Source organism: Phalacrocorax aristotelis, chromosome Z, assembly GCF_949628215.1.
Source record: "Phalacrocorax aristotelis chromosome Z, bGulAri2.1, whole genome shotgun sequence".
NCBI lineage: Eukaryota > Metazoa > Chordata > Aves > Suliformes > Phalacrocoracidae > Phalacrocorax > Phalacrocorax aristotelis.
In genome coordinates, this window is record NC_134311.1 from 62782848 (window position 1) to 62798246 (window position 15399).

Consider the following 15399-nt stretch of genomic DNA (forward strand, 5'->3'; position numbering starts at 1 on the left):
AATAATGTCTCAGCCCTCTCCGAATTTCTCTTTGTATTTTAATTGAACATTTTTTCCTATACTACTCTGAATGAAGTTCTTTTCAAAGATTGTAACGAGATATTAAAATTGTTTCCTTTAGCTGTTCTACATACCAAAAAGGAATAACACTTTGCTTCTCTGCACCTCTAACAAGCCCTCTCCGAATTTTTAAATTGATTTTCCCTCTTCCTGTTCTACAGTTTAGCAATGTGACAACCATAGTTGCTTGACTCTGAGAGGAAAGCTGTCTTCACAGATTGACAGTGCATATCAACATAGGTCCTAAGAACAGGAGGAAATTACTCTTCCTGAAACTATAACATAGCAACAAATGGTGCAGTGGCAACTGTTGGCAGGGAAGAACTGCACAGGTATAAACTCTTATAAGCATAATGAAGTGTAACTACCCAATCTCATGGTGCAGCATTTTGCATACTAACTCTTGTGATACAACATACAGCAATACTTACTTTCTACGATTTCTGGAATAGTTCTGTAATGTTGGAACTGATAGAAGGATTTTTCTAACATGTATTCAGGGTTAATTTCCTCTACTCGAAGCAAGTTCAATACCATGTTGTACGTCAGGTGGAATGCGCTGTTTAAAGGATCAGCGGAACCCTGAAAAAAATCCAGGAACACTGTCCAGTTATAAAAATATTAATTGCAGCGTGTAAGAACATATCAAACAAATCATGATGCAGTGTTTTATATGAGGAGCTGCTTGGATGGGTTGTACAACTTGTCTTGAATTTACATTACATGTCTCATCAAACCCTAAGCAATTTTGTGGTGAATATGTAGCAGTATCTAGATGTCTTATCATATCTATTATTATACTACAATATTATAAATTAGTTCTGAATGAAATTATAAGTTCAGATTAAAAACTTAGACGTTGCTTATAGTCTATTACTTGGATTCCATCATTTTAACTTTAAAATAATAGTTATTAACTATTTAAAGCGATCCATTATTTTAACACTCTGGAAAAACTTATTTGCACACCTTTTTCTCGTAAGACTTACTGATCACATTGGTGTCTTGGGAAGTCTGTTCAAAAATAGGTAGTCTACTACTACTTTAACTTAAGTAATGTCTCATTATAAAATTACTTTGCTGGTTGCCTGTTAGAGGTTGTGGACTCTCCACTTGTGGAGATACACAAAAGCCATCTGGAGACAGTCCTGGGCAGCCTGCTCTATATGATCATGCTGGAGGAGGGGGCTTGGACAAGACAATGTCCAGAGGTCCCTTACAACCTCAACCATTCTGGGATTCTGTAAAGTTCGATTTTTTCACAAGGTGGTGTTTAAAGGTATTTTGAATAACCTAAGAAGAAAGGATACTGGGAAAGTATTGTGGGGAAATATCACATCACTACCTTCTTTCCCCATCTTACTAAGAACACCTACTACTGTCCTCCGTCAGAAAAGGGTACTGGACTAGGTAGATGCACCTTTGGCCTGATCCACCATGGCTGTTATTGTGGTTTTACTCAACAGGAAGACAACACTGTCATAAGAAGAAAAAAACATTTAATTGATACACATCAGAACCACCAGCTATTCAGAGAATACACAGAACAGCTAAACAGTGCCCAAGGAACATCTAGAACGCCTTGACACTACAACCGCTATGAGAAAAGGGCAAATGTGAGAAACTCTCTCTAACTTAAGTGTCAGCCAGAACTCCATCCTGATAAACCAAGTATGAAGTTGCTGCAACCATATGACAGAGGCTCAAAACTTCTGAGGTATGAAGTTGCCCAACTGCAGCGCACAAACTTTCATCTAAAGTAGCACTGCTATCAAAGGAACAGGTGGCTGAAAGTTATTCAGAAAGGATCCAAGGGAAACCCAGCAGTTATGAAGCAGAAAAATGGCAATTTCTGCACAACACAAGGAGTGGAAAACAGAAGCAGAAGACAGCTGTATAGAATACAGCAGAACAGCAGCATAAATAGACTTTTATAAAACCAAGTTAGATCTCACAAGTCTTTCAGAGCTCTTTGAAGGTGTTAACAAGTACGTGGATCAGCATACCTCGATTCCTGAAAAGCTTATGACAACACACTCCCTACCCCCACATAACTAATGTAATTACGTCTTTAAGGGATTTAAAAAAACCCACAAACTTTTGGAATTACTAAACAGAGAAATGATGTAATTTGGTATTTTTTCAAAACAAAATTGCCCAGTAGAGACTCAAAGAGGTCTGGTCTTATAGGGAATCTGGAAAAGGCATAGATAGAAAAATAGCAAGGTCTGCTAAAAAAACTACTAGATCACTGAAGACACCAGCAATCCAGACTTGCATGATGAGTAAAAAATGGCAAGTGACATTTAATCTGAAAGTATAAGAAGATGAAGTGCAACAGTTTGCAATGATTTAGTATTTACTGCTCATTAAAGAGTGACCTATACAAGAAATAAGAGATTCACTAAACAAGTGTTGTCATTTCACCATGGCCTATGAATAAATTCAGTTATGATTAAACATTTTAGATTAGTAACAACTAAAACAGATAAAAGGAAAATGACAATGTTTCAAGACATATTTTTATGCCACTCTGTGGCTGCTGAAAGTTCAACACATCCTATCAGCCATTAGAGAAGCTCAGAGAGGGCTGACACTGCAGTTCCTTTTAAGCTTAAAATTTACTTTACCTATAACCAGTTATACTGTATTCTTTTGCAACTCATTTCTTTGTCTTTTGCTATACAGTAAGGTATATAGCAGAGATATTCCCTCATCATATATAACAAAAAGAGCATAGGCTACTAAAAAACCTGATGATTAGTTTATACATGCAAACGCTGAAATTCACGTCGAGTGCTTTCCCATATATCAAGCTAAATCTAACAGATTTTAAATTACATCACCACAACACCCACATTTTTCTTTCGATTTTAAAGGTACAATCAGGAATTCTGATACTACATCCATTGATGCACTGATGTCAGATTTAATAGAAGACAGTTTGAATCTAAGACTCCATCACATGTAGGAGATATAAGAATACTGTAATCCTATTTGCTTTATGTGAGATATAGAGCCCTGTGAGATTACCTTACAAATGCCAGAATCCTGCTCACCACATGATTATTTAATCTCAGAAAAAAACCCAGCTGTTACAGAGAAGCCTTCAGCGTATTGTTACACTCAGAAAGTAACAACATGAGTACATGTAAAACAAGTTTAAGATAAATCATATAGCCTAATGTTGTTTTCCAGGGCCAGAGACTCATTCACTCACTCTAGCTTACATCCGTGAGAAGACGACAAATACACACATAGGTTTTCACCTCAAGTGATGCACCACAGAAGATAAATACCTCTTAAATTGTCATGAAATGAGTATTTAAAATAACACTGTCAGTTCTGAAATTACCACAAATGGGTTTCTACAAACAGAAATGTGTCAATAAGTACAACATGATCAGGTGAGCTGCAGCGTGTGGAGGAAAGCTCAGGTTTCTACCAATGTGTCTGGTCTGATACACGAAACAAGGATAAGAGAATTTCTGTTGCTGATGCAACATATAACACAGTTTTCCTGGGACCTGATAAAAATGTTATGTATCCAAGCTCTTGTCTAGGTTTCTAAATATATCAGTTATTCTAGGAAAGAGAAATAAATTACCATTCCCCAAAAAGCTTGCTTCTCTACAAAAGAGAATGCCATTTAAAGATGGCATTTACTAAAGAATGGCACAGCAATTACACCAGTGTCAGCTAACAGTAGGTCAGATTCTTTTCTACAGCAAAGTCCACTGCTGTAGCCAGGCATCAACTAAAGCAGCTGGAACACACCCACCAGCTGGCCAGCAGAGGTCTGGCAAAATGCTGTGGCTGCTCTGATCACACTATGAATCCCTCTTTCCATCCCTTACAATGTTACATAGCTTTATGGCATAACTTTGCTGTGTGCTTGAGTGACTATCAACTATTTGAAGGAATAAAATCGTGTCACACTCTCACTTAAATGCTATCATAAAGTTATAATGAACTTTTGCAGCTATAATATATGCACAGAACATGCCAAGAAAGACCAAACAACTCCTGCAGATTCACATTAAAGGCTTTTTTAAAACCAGCACAGCAATTGTGAATGAGTGATTTAAAAACAAACTAAAAAACCCAGCTATTTAAAAGATTATACGAAGCAGACATTTGAAAGGCAGCATTTGAGCCCGTTGCTAATGTGGCAGTTTTCACTTTAAACATATGATCAGTGTTTTACATTTTGAAAATAAGATCATTCTATTAAGACAAAGCAGTTAAAATATAAATCCTGTTTTGGCAAAAGTTGTGAATTGTTGCCGTTCCTTCACCTCATAAACACACCCTTCTCCAAGTTTCAGAAATTCCTGTTTTCTCAGTGTCATTGTGTAAGCAACACTACATTTGAAATAAAAAGTTCTGAGCAGCTCATTTTTTCTGAAAACTGGAACTGTTACTTCTCCAAATTAAACATAACTGTAGTAGCTTTACTGTATTACACCTTCAGGACAGACAGTGAATTCTGCAGCATGTGTTAGCCTCCACTGACTACCCCAGGCTATCAGCAGACTCGCATCTCAGGCAGCAATCACCTGGATGCCTTTGCGTCATTTACCTAGAAGTAACACATGGATTTTGCAGCTGCATTAGGAAACCTTATAGCAAAATACAGTTTCTTTTCTATACAAAGTACACACAAAACATGAGTAGACAATCAGCCTCTTCCATCAAATGACAAAGATTGGCATGATTAACTGAGAGACAATAAGAAGTTACCTAAAGACACCTGTCAGATACACATGATGGAGGGAAAGGACAAACAGGAGGAAAGGGAAGATGGAATATATCACTAATAGGAAAATGGAAAAGGTGGACCTTCCTTTCCTAACTTGCTCTTGAAGAGCCTACACAGTATAAAGTGCTCAACTATACTGGATTTAGCTTGCTGCTAAGACATAATGAGGCAGATCAGTTTAACTTACGTTTTCTCCATGACGGTTTGCTCCTCTTGCAATCCCTTTCTCTGCTCAAGCCCTGGGCCTCCAGCTCCCAGACTGATTACTTTTCTTTCTTACTTTCTTAAAAATATTATGAAGCATGTGTCTGGCATTTAGCTTTCCCTCTACCATAGATCCTCCTGACACAATTCATCAACCTTCTCTTTGACGTAGGGTACACAACCATCTGCCCTAAGTTCTCTCAGTTTGTCTCCAGAGAAAAACCTCCATATTAGCGAAAGGAAGAACCAGCAAGCACTCATGCAGAAGATGGTGCAAAAGCCTAACGGATAAGAGCTACAACAAAAGCTGATGAGAAACACTGCCTTGAACAGGTGTCAAGAAGTCACTTTCAAACACACGCTGTGTCCATGACTTTATTGCTGCCAGAGGACTACCACCCCAGTTCCTGGCCTCCTTTCTGCAAGAAATCCTCCTCCTCACCCCTTCAAAGAGGGCAGCCACACCATCCCAAATCTTCAGACAGTAGCAACAGTTTTATTTCTGAATATTATTTTTAAAACATAATGATTTTGCAAGCTTTTTATCCCTCTGGATGAGAACTGCCCAAATACATGAGAACAGCTTGGATATATCAACAAAGCTACTTTGTGCACTTACAACCACTTCGCTTGTGAAATTTTAAGCCAACTCACCAGTAGCACTCTCTCAAGTTTTCCTAGATTTGGGTTGCAAAAGAATGATTGGTTTAAGCTGATAATGTTAAAAATCGGAACATGATCATAAACAATTCACTACAGGAATAATTTAGTCAAGAACTATCTGAAAATTATAGCCGCTAACCACTGTGCCCAGTTTAACTGCCAACAATTTCAGAACAGTCTCTTCTTAACACAATCAAATCATCCAACAGGGCATGCAGCATTTACTAGTCCTACCATTTCTTGCCCACATAAACTAGAAAGATATGAAGATTGGGGAGGAGAAAGATTAGTGTCTGGAATAGATATTCACAGGATTTTTGGAAGCCTTGCCTACCAGAGATGCAAGAGCACTCATTGCTGCATTACGGCACATAGTGTTAGGCAAGACATACATTTGGTAAGGGTTAGTCTCTCTGTTCTTTCTTATAGTGGGATAAAAATATTTACACCTTCAAAACTGTTTCCATGCAGAGAGAGGAACAAATTTTGCACGTAACTTTCTTGCTCTCCAGCCTCTCATGGAAAACGTGTACCAACCTTTCACTGGGAACATAAAGTGGCAAAGACTGTCTGAAACTAACACACAGGGACATTACAAGGTAACAAAGATGAAAGAGGCAACTTGCAAAGCAACAATAAAGTATCTTTCATAACGACACAAACCAGATACAGTACAAGACATTTTACTCCATTTGGTCCACTGACAGTTTCATTTGCTTATCAGTGTTTCCAGAAATAAGCTGAATGAACCAGTTTCCAAAAAAAAGAAACAAAGAACCACTTTACAAAAAGAGCAAAGAACACATTGATGATATTTAAAAGGTCTCTCACTCTTTTCCTCATAAGGGGGAAATAAGTATAATTAGCTGTCTGTGACAGTTGCCATTAAAAACTTCTACGAAAAACCTTATGAAATGAAAATGCAAATGACTGCTTGATAGATCTGTAAGATGCAGAAATATCTTTAGTGAAATATTAATTAAGAGCACATATTTTTCACATATCAATTATACAGCTACCACATGAATAATCAGATCTCTCTCCGAAATATCAAAAAAAAGACTGCATAGTAATATTGATAACAGGATTATCCTGAGCTACATTTACCATGACTGCAAAACCGATAAAACCCCTCTGGAGGGTTATTTTTAACAGACAATGGTAAGCAGCTATTTTAAGCTCAAATTTATTACCAATCTGGCTCACTACTTTGTCCCCAAAACAGTTTCACTGACACAAACACAAGCCACTGTGGGTGGCAAGACAGCTTTAGCAGGCTTTGCTGATGAAAATACCTCAAGTTTGGGTTCCACAAATATTCCAGTTGTAATGAGAGACTTAAAAGGGAAAGAAAAATGTATCTCCATTTTTCTTGCATGCAACTGCCACCATCTGAAGTTAGTTCTGGAGCCTGAACTCTTCAGCCATCTACCCTCTCTAACACAGTAGCACCTACAACCATAACTATCCTTAGTCTTACTTCAGGCTGGTAACTCCAAGTTCTTTCTGAACACAGAAAAACATACAGAAAACCCTACACACTTGTATCAAGGCATCCCAATTTAACAAAGCAATATTTAAACTCTCAAATGTTTAAAACTACAAATATTTATACAACACAAGTATCATACTTTAACTTAAAAATTTTAAAATTGGCCGTTCCCAAACCAGGATCATAGCATTGGTACATGAACTGCTCTGCTCAGAACACAAATGGATGGTGGGGGGAAAGATAATTTAACATGCATTCAACACCATACTGCACAATAATTCTTTTGAATTTGAGCTGGCCTGATAACTCTATAGCTGTAATTGTAGAATACACCTGACAGCATAATTTTGCTGTCTCTAAGTTGGATGAACTCAGAGAAAGTTGAAATGGAAAAACCCAAATGCTATCTGTGTCTGCACTCAGAAGCTAGCTGAGATCCTCAACACTCATTCGTTTCAAATTTGCTACTACAGGTATTAAGTCAGTGATGTGACAATTTACAATTTCAGTAAATATGCAGTATGTTTTAACTTAAAGGAAATGTGTGCCCTAGCAAAGACCACATACTTCTACAAAAACTTAATATAAAATAAATTTTAGAAAGGAACTTTGTCTTCTGTTCATCTCACACTGACTTTTTTTAAGAAGGCAGAGATTAAAAAAAAAATCTAGTTTAACCAGTCAAAATGCATTTACATTTGTAGTGATGAGTTTACCAAAGTAAAAGAAAAATTCCCGAAAATTTGTCAGCTGGGGGCGGGGCGGGTAACTGTTTTCCACAGACTGACCTAATAAAACTACAAGTAACTTGTGGTATGAACAAGCAGCAACGACAATTAATAAACAATACCAGTTAGCTTACTCCTATTGGCTCAAGAAAACCCTGACGTGAAGGTCTAACGTGAAGTGAAGTGACGTGAAGTGACTAACCATTTTACATGCCATCTGATGCAGCCCATCTTCCCACATTTTGGTTGCAAACATCAGGAAGAACTACTTGCTGTTCTCTTCTATCTGCTGGCTTGCATAATTACCTTCAGGACTGTGACCCTGTTCAAAATGGCGTTTGAATATCTGTCTTAAAACAGCTGAATTCTCTCCATGATTTCATGCCAAAATCTTGTTGACTTTAAGCAGATTTTAAATTAAGGTTAAGTATGTAAGTACTTAACTAAGAAGTTAAGTACCTTCCTGAACTGAAGCCTGGAAAATTTCTGAAGTTCAAGCCTCATAAGAACAAGAAAAGTTTGGCAGTTTACAGTAAAAATAAAAATTTCACATTAAAATTATTTTTATCTAAATGTTGATAAAATGTTTGTTTCACTGAGATTCTCATCTATGTCACAACTTTAGGTTAGAAAGAACTTTACGCTCTCCTCAAACTACTAGTGAGAATCTATTTCTTTAGATTTTGCAACAGCTTTTCCAAGAAGTATTAGTTCCAACCTCCAGCTGAAGTCTATTTCTCTCCCAAACTATGCTTTGGTAAATTTCTCAAATCCTGACGCATTTATTTTTTTTTTTCCATACAAAGAAGCTTGAAGTCAAACCAGAGTGCAGGAGTATAATTAAGCTGATACGTTAAGCTGATGTTTTCAGTGGGACTGAATGCTGACGGGAGACAGTCACACTAGAAGGCTTCACCTGTTGTCTTGTGCATAGTCCCGAAAAAGATTAAAATGGAAAGCTGTTACTTACTACCTATTCACTAGTTATGGGAAATGAACTGAAATACCAATTTCTTTTCTAGAAACATCTTTAAAGCATTTGGGGGAAAGTGGAAAATCTGTACACAGCAGTTTTAAAAGGGGTGGACAACCATCAGTACTAAAGACTCTGCAGAGTCTTCATCATAAAAAATAAGTAATAAGCCATGTCATTCCATACCACTTTCAATTCAAGCAACCACAGTTTGTGCAAGAAAACATCATTTGTAGACATTGTATCAGGATACCCTCTTGCCAAAGCTTGCGCTGCAATTCTGCGAATCACTGCGCTAAACAACTGCTATGCTCTAGCCTGGATCTAACTGTACCTTGATACAGCTTCCTGACAGGGATGGGCAGCAGCTCCCTGTTCTTGCCTTCTGTGGCAGCCCTGCATAGCTATCAAACTCTGCTTCTTTACTTCAGACAGCACTAAGCATTTCATTTACAAAAGCGACCTCTGTTGATGCTCTACTCCCATGCTTCCTGCCTGATCATACAGTAAAAATTCAGTAGTTTGTAAGAGCAAAATTATAACTCCATGTAACAGAATACTTTGTACCACCTGAAAAAAAAAATTCCCATTCACCGGAAAGGTTTTCTACACATTAGTCAAAGAAGACCATCTGAACAGAAAACCACTAATAATTTCAAGAATATTATGTTAATGTATATCAGTATTTTAAAGAGTAAGAAAGACTAACAACAGTTTTGGACTGTCCTAAATTTACCTAACAATAAAAATAAAAAAGCACCCAAAATCCCAACCACTCAAACAGCAGAGTCACTACTTTTGCAGTAGGTAATGTTTGAAGTTTTATTATTTTTCAACCCAATTCAAGAGCATACACACCTATATTTTTTTTTTAAACACAGAAAGACCTATACAGGAGCAGACCCATGGCCTGTCAGTCAATACCAGACAAGCCAAAAGAAGGAACAAGCATCCTCACAGTTAAAGATTAAGTGAACTACTTCTGCATAAAACAGTATTTCTTTCCTACACAACCACCACTGTTTTTCTGTTATGCTGATTTGTCACAGTTTTTTATAGTATTACATTACTATGGCATTTCTCATGATCCAGGCAAGAGTTTTAGTTGCTTGTTGCACTTTCTATGTTAGAAATCCAAACAAAATTATTCTGGTGCCCAAGGCTTATCATTAATTCCTTTTGCACACAGGTAGCTATGCTTATGCAAAAGCACTAACTTCCAGCAATTTTATCAGATAGCTCCTGTTCCAGACTTCCTCTTCTAGCAATTGAACCTTCTTAGCACCTCCTCACCATTTCCAATTTTACATTTATGGCTGATCATCAATGATTTATTTTTGTAAATGTTGCTTTTCATGCTAAACACATTTTTAAAAATTCGTGAGTCTGAAAGGAACAGCCATGTGATACATAGCAGATGATTAAACCACAATACATCTAATGATGCTGCCTCAATTATAAGGGAACCATGAGTTGCCCTTTCAAAATTAAGAAACTTTCCAACAGCTGCACAGCAGTCACATCAGAGAGCTGTGCAAGCAAGCAGGAAGTTTAAGAGAAAAGTATTAAACCATCTGAATTGCTATCCTGTTCATTTGCCTAGTACAATAAAACAACCTGAGAGTCAAAATAAAATACAAAAAGACCAGACGATTTCTAATAGCAACACACAGGCCAAATAAGCACAGTACTGCCAACTCTATAAATAAAGGACCTGCCAAGGACCCAGATGTAGCCAGTGGAATATCTCCTACAGCTTGGCATCAGGGCACTTTATGTTCCACACGCAAATGACAAGGAAAGCATAATACTGTATATTTTATCTGGCTAATGAATGTTTTCTTTCAGTTTTTCAGTCCATCTAACCTCTCCTGTGAAGAAATAAGTGGATGCAAAGAATTGGTACACTGAAATTCAAGGCTCAAAGATCTACCTACATTAGTACATTTTCTTTCATGATACCATCATTCATTTCTGTAACATAATTAACTTAAGATTTTTACCTTTTAGAGACAGAACAGATTACCACTGTTCAGTTACTCAATTGCCTCTGTAGGAATACATGCTTGTAACATGGCCAAATTCCAAACAGGGAGATGCTGCTCTGGTTTCAAAGGCCATCTAGCGTCAGGGACAAGCTTTCTACTTCCTACCTAAACTAACACAATATAGCTGAAGATTTTAATTAAGGAAAAGAAAAAAATTTCCAATAAAATATTTTAGTATTATGCAAATGTAGAACTATAATTTACCATCTTCAGAAAGCTATCCAAGAGTATTGTAAACATTTAGCTTTACGGATTTGTGCAAGTCACCAGTTTATTAAATACACAGTGGACAAATAAACACTAAAGACAAATGAAAACCCTAGTTACACTGCTGAAAGAAAACATATGTTACTGAGTTTAAGAAATATTTACAAATATCCCTAATAAGAGCTGCATCTAAGCTTTGAACTTCGAATTTAAGTTTTTAAGTAGTGTGTATCACGTTGCAATGAACAGTGCTGCAGCCAAACAGCACAGCTGCAGCAATACTGCTGGTACTGAAATACACTCAAAGCTCTCCCTTCACGATTGCAGTGTTAGGCAGCTGATAACATTATTCCTAGATGTTTTGCTCTAGTATTCAAGAAATGTTTTGGATCAGACCTGTATTAGAGTTGAGTAGCTATGATTAAAATGTCTTATGTAAATGTCCTATCATTCTCAATATGGCTAATTTATTTCTTCTGAAGTTTTTCCGCATGAATTTTTAGCTTATTCTGGAGCAAAGCCACACTACTTGATGTGGCAGCAAAATACTACTGCAAAACATGATTGTGATCTTATTACAGACAAACACTGTCAGTCACTAAGTACAACCTAATTCAGACACGCTTAACGATGCATACAAAATATGAATAATGAAGAAATGTTAGTCTGTATACATTCTTGGCCTGTTTTATCATGAAATTTTCTCTGTGTTTTGTATTTAAAAAGGAAAATAAGTATTTTTATGTTGTACTGTTCATCTCAAAAGATAACTTTTACTGCCTTTTCAGCAATTGGCTGAATAGTTAAAGAAGCTACAGAAGCATCAATACCTTCATTATAGCTCCTTCTGATCTTCTTCAAAGAAATCTCAAATCCAGTATTTGCTCACAAGTGAAGTACATCTTTTTACATCAGCAGATAAGAACCAAGACATAATACAGAAAGCAAAAAAAGTTGCAGTTATTTTCCCTTTTGTTTCCTTATAGTTCAAAAGGAAAAAAAACCAAAGGGCTTATAGTTTCAATAAAGAAATATTCTTTACTATTTTGTTGTCTAGATTTTAAGGAAATAGAGATAGTATTAAAAAAATAAGTGACCTAGTATTTCCCTTTGTTCATCTTAATTCCTGCAGATTGAGTTCTATAGTTCTCAAACTACGGAACTTAACAAGCTTAAAAAACCCCACCTTCTGAATGGAAGATTAATTGAAATATCAATTTTTCTGAAACTATTTACAATTATTTCATACAAGTAAGTTTCTAGGGATATTCTTTACAAACTACAGATTACAAGTACACAAAATGATGCTATTTATAAGTACCGTTTTTTTCTTATTTTGTATCTCCCGCTGTTTAATTTTTCAGCTGTGGAAGCACGAAGTTATAAAGCCTTTAGTTAAGTATGCCACAAAATAATATCTATTTTTTCAAATAGTCTTAAAAACTCACAGAAATCCAGTTAAAATACTTAGTCTTCATACATCTCAGAGATGTATACATGCATTAAGTATGCATATAAACAAACAAATGTATGTCCACTCCACTGAGAAAACATAAATCAAATCAAGACTAAGAAATAAATTTGAAACCTAATGCTACCATACGTGAATAGGTTCCAATATTTTTGAAATCTCTTATTTTACTATTTTCTGGTTAGTTAGCCATAATGTAGCATTCATGAAAATTCTGACTTTAAGGAGGTAAACACTACCTACGTATAGCAGTGATCTAATTTACACATTTATTATGAATTAGCATGTCGCACTGACAGAGCAAGACACAGAACAAAGAATCCAGGTCTGCATAACTAAGAGCAGCTGTGTACAAATTTTTCCCCTTGTTCTTCATTTGTCTGAACAAAAAAGAGAAATATTGACATCTGATTTTTTTTGGCAACAAATGCATGCTTTTTATTAACATACCTTGATGCTGATTTAAGGTGATTCCCACAATTTATACAAACTCTAATAATGATGTGCCTTTTCAACACAAAATGACCTGCTACAAGCTCCTGAATAGCCTGCAGAGTAACTCCCCAAGTTTTCAATTTTAACATGTGTTCACAATTAACGTAAGCAGCCTAAGACCGGCAACACACACAACAGAGTATTATGCTTGAATATTATGGTTATTTTTGCCATGGAATTTAAATAGAAGCGTAATGAGTGCAACGTTTCACATTCAAGATATAAAGCAAGAGGATGTTACAGTAATAACCTGTACCAACTTCCATTACTGTTTGGGGAAGCCCTATCTCTAGTTATCTAATGCCCTTCTCAACCACGAGTGTGTTTTCTTCAACCTCTTGATTTCCAAATCTCAACGTTTCCTACAAGCACTATCAATTTCTCCAGTTACTTTTAGCTCACTGACAGCCATCTCACTCTTCTTATTTATCATATGCACCTCATTTTTGGCATGACTTTGTCCAGTTTGTCTACTACACTGAAAAGTACGTTATCAGTCTTATTTCACCACAGAACCAATCCTTCAATAATTCTTGGGAAAGCTCAGCAAACCTTTTCTAGCTCAGCAATATCCTTGAACCAACTGTGGTCAGCAAGAAACAAACAGAATACTGCAGTAGCAGCAGCATTGCTAGAAAATGGGATGTAATTCTAACTCTCCTGCCTGAGATCCCATTTATACTGAGAAGGATGATACTGGTCTTCTGATTTTGTTTTGCAATAGAAACTCCCACTTCAATGACAATTCAGTGAAAGCCCATACTCCTAGGAGTTGCCATCTCCTACCTGCATGATCTACACACTTTTTATTCTAGGTGTATAATTTTACGTGTTACATTGTTCAAATGAGAATAACCTCAGTGGGAAGGATTGGAAAAAAAAAAGTTACTTTCTCTCCTACCTTCAAAAGCTGTTTGCCAATTGTTGGACTCATTTTTTCATCCACCATAAGAATTACTATTCCTCTGTCATCCATACCTCGGCGTCCTGCACGACCTGACATTTGAATGTATTCACCTGAGGATATCTAGAATAAAATAAAGAAAAAAATTAACAAACATTAGAAAAATAGCAAGAACATATAAAGTACTGTTTACAATTACTTAGTAAATGACCATGACACAAAAATTAGCAAAGGAGTTATCTAAGACATGAACTTTTCACAGATTGAATTAATCACTCATAATTGATCACTAAGCCACTAAGATATAAAAACATGACTATGAATAATGTATGTCAGCAGTGTAAATTACCTAATGCTCCCATAGCTATAGTGATTTCCACAACACTCGGCATCATTTTAATAAGCACAAAAAACATTTTACTAATGTCCTATGTGATGGAAGGTTGCTGGGCATGGTGGAGATTATTAAAATATAAAACATCTTCAATATACCGGTAATACATCTTCACCATTGTCAAATAATGTATCACTTCTTTCAAATGATTCAAACGTAACATTAAAATACTGATACCTAGCAAGAGCAGTATTTCTATACCTACTAACCATGAAACTGAAGATGTTCTAAAGAACTGAGACATGGACAAGAGCCAGCTATAACTGGTTCCATACGTCTCAGTAAGTTACAAAACTGGCTTTTTTTGTCATCTGGGGAACTTGCATTCTCAAGAACTTCCTGAGTCTCACTTGAAGTCAGATCTCAAAAACTACTTAAGGAAACTGTGCTGAATAATTTTAAAAGCAGGAGTTCCACACGTCTGGCACCTCAAAGGTGGCTAATTCTCACAAGCATCTTAAGAACATTCAATCACACCGAATAGATTGTGAAACCGAACAGCCCAAATGAAGACTGAAGAGATGTTCACTCCATGCCAAGTCACATGTCCTGTTTACTGCCATTTTCCCACCTCTGAAAGATGAACCATGACACATACTTATTAAGTTTTGCTGTGACACATAAAGTTTTGCTGTGATGACTTGTATGTGCTTATTACTACTTACATGTGAATCACATATCTGGTTTTAATGTTGAAAACTTCTAAATTATTTGTTTTCCAGCTGTTTAAGAATCTGTCTCTCCCTCCACACATTTCTGTCTTTCTGTGGGCTACCTGAAATACTCTGCTATAACAGAACAATCAATACTCTCCTTAAGTAAATTATCTCTTTTCCTGGGACTGTCAAAACCTAAATTTGGTGATCGTTATGATACAATATCAAGCCCACTTATTCTCTACTTTCCTGTGACACTGAAGAAAATACATGGGTCCCACAGTTTTGGACAAGTTGTGCAGATGTCTTAGGTTAACAGTGAACATTGGCTTAGACTATGTT

At 36.4% G+C, this 15399-nt stretch overlaps 1 protein-coding gene across 1 annotated transcript in view; it reads right to left on the minus strand.

The window, feature by feature from the left end:
* MTREX (Mtr4 exosome RNA helicase) overlaps positions 1-15399 on the minus strand; it is a 47713-nt gene that overhangs the window by 16545 nt on the left and 15769 nt on the right. Inside the window, exons 15-16 of the mRNA XM_075079047.1 lie at positions 14005-14130; positions 492-642 (exon numbers count right to left, since the gene is read on the minus strand). Coding sequence (XP_074935148.1) covers positions 492-642; positions 14005-14130 — 277 coding nt within the window. The remainder of the gene's footprint in view (positions 1-491; positions 643-14004; positions 14131-15399) is intronic.